The 2,365-nt window shown below is 33.7% G+C and overlaps 1 protein-coding gene across 1 annotated transcript; it reads right to left on the bottom strand.

Annotated features, from left to right (window-relative positions):
- Positions 1 to 1,329: 1,329 nt before the first annotated feature.
- On the bottom strand, positions 1,330 to 2,358 carry LOC103523471 (neuropeptide CCHamide-1 receptor-like; the record flags this gene model as incomplete). The annotated part of the gene is made up of 1 exon (XM_008488512.3): positions 1,330 to 2,358. A coding segment is annotated over one exon (918 nt), but the record flags the coding sequence as incomplete, so codon positions are not given.
- Between the last annotated feature and the right edge of the window lie 7 nt (positions 2,359 to 2,365).

Raw genomic sequence — 2,365 nt, 5'->3', positions numbered from 1 at the left:
TATTCAAATTTATTCTACTGGGACTTCGGAGCCCAACAAGAGCTTCGTCTTCCTATACTGACCACGTTGGTAAATAAATTTCCCTCTAGAATGTCACACGTTTGGACCCCCTCCAAACACCCTCCTGGTTAGTGGGCGAAAGAGGTAGTATGAGCACGGATTTATTGGTCGATGGATTATCCCGTTAGACATCTCATTGTATCTCTACTCATACACACAATTTTTTTATAGTTCCTGAAATTCCCCATGTAGAATCGTAGATATAAAGTCTACAGTTCTACATTGTCCCAAATATTGTTTGTATTTGACTCTTCGCCCAAAAATATGATAGTATAAACCAATTATTGCCATCAAAATTTATGGACGAAATGACAAAAGTATTTTTTTTTCTTTTTCGTTTTAAATTTAAAAAAAAAAGAAGAGATTTTATAATACTTATTCCAAATGATGCACATTAATATTTTTATTAGAGATATAATTCATACAATATAATTTTTTCTTGTTTTGAGTTTATTATAAATTTACATTCTATTTATTGAACAAAAAATATGTTTTTATGCAACACAAATGGAAATATGAGAATGAGACGTAGTATTGTTTTCGAATAGGAGAAAACTGGCAAAATCGGGATCCTTGCTTGAGGGCTGGAGTTTTCAAAAAATGAATGGAAATAAATTAAAATAGAAGACAACAAAATAATAAAATACAAGTGACCTGATAGTTCAATTGAACTTTGTTAACCTTACTCAGATTCATAAAAAAAAAAAAAATCATTAAAATTACCTACCCTACTTAACAATTCGCGTGTTTTATCGCGGAACCCAAGTACAATCTAAATGCGAATGAAAAAAATTGATTAGTTAAAAAGCTAGATCATACTTTGATTCAGTCATTAATCGGAATGCAAATACGGAATATTCATGAAAATAATTTTTTGTATGGAATGCTGTGTTATCGCCTATCTACCCACAGGAAGTTATAATATGTATAAGGTGCTTAAAATTAAATTCATGTACTCGGTGTTCCGCGACATTAGGTTTTCCCGATTTAAATCTGTTCCTTAATTTCATGTCAACCATTCCCTATTGGTGCTTAAAATAATAGAGACATGAATTAATTCGTTCCATAATTAAGAAGAAAAAATATAGATCTATTTAATTCAGTTTACGTTATGTAAAGTTTAGTTTATGTACAATAATTAGTATAGTATACCTACATACTCGTAATTTTAACAATCACCACTAAATTAATGTAACAACCCCATGGCCGTTGAAGACATCCCATGCATGTGTATTTTATGATTTTATTTGTAACAAGCAGAGGGCTACCTAGGTATATTTTACATTAGCTTATGTTAACTTAAAATAATATTCAGTGATAAATTGACTAGAATAATTAATTTCGAGCTTAAAATTCGTAAAAAATGGCACCATTCTGTCGTCACATGATAATCTGATCCCCATTTGTAATCTTTGTAATTTCCGTAGCCATTGTAACAGGATCATTCTGAGGTGCCCTGCGAAATGTGTTCATTTGAAGATTATTCGGATTATGTGTAGTGGACATACTGTCCCATTTCCTGGTTGAGGAATACGTGGATGGTCTATGAAATCGTCTCGCATTAGCATTGCGGGAGTTTATAATCTTACTACTCATCTTACAAAACAAATACTTTTGGAAATACTTACGGAATGTCCCACTAACACAATACAGAGCGATTGGATTGATGCAAGAATTTATGAATCCTAAACAAAAACCCACTATTCTCAGAATATGCCAGAAATCATTGTAGTCATCTGGTGCAGTGGGGTTGATATAGAACCAAAGGAAAAAGAAATGCTGTGGGAAAAAGCACATGGCAAACACCACCACGAACGTTAAAACGGTTTTAGCAACCTTTTTTCGAGCACGAATTTGCCGCGTTTGTCCTTGTAATTCCCCAGGCATGTTTTTCGTACTGAGAATCAGAGATCTTGCCATCAAGCTGTAAAAGCAAGCAATGATAAGTAATGGTACAGCATAATAGATAAGGAATCGCATAATAATCACAGTCCTGGGATAGTTAGGATACCCATCTATTGGAGGAAACGGATAGCATGACTCAAACAAAGTATTGTTATTGGTATCATCTTTGAACGCTCTGACGTAAGATAATGTCATGGAAGGAATGGCGCATAGGATGGCAAATATCCAAATAGCAGCTACAATGAGTATTGTACATCTAGTAGCTCGCTTCCCTCCAATGCCAGAATGTAATTTCCTCAATGGATCTACAATAGCAAAGAATCGATCTGCACTCAACGCTGTCAGAGTAAATACAGATACTCCTACTGAAATATCTTTGGTACTTTCTGATATTTTACAT

Source organism: Diaphorina citri, unplaced genomic scaffold, assembly GCF_000475195.1.
Source record: "Diaphorina citri unplaced genomic scaffold, Diaci psyllid genome assembly version 1.1 scaffold24045, whole genome shotgun sequence".
In the NCBI taxonomy this organism is placed as follows: domain Eukaryota; kingdom Metazoa; phylum Arthropoda; class Insecta; order Hemiptera; family Psyllidae; genus Diaphorina; species Diaphorina citri.
Note: the sequence above shows the minus strand (reverse complement) of the source record. Positions and strands in the feature narration are given on the sequence as shown.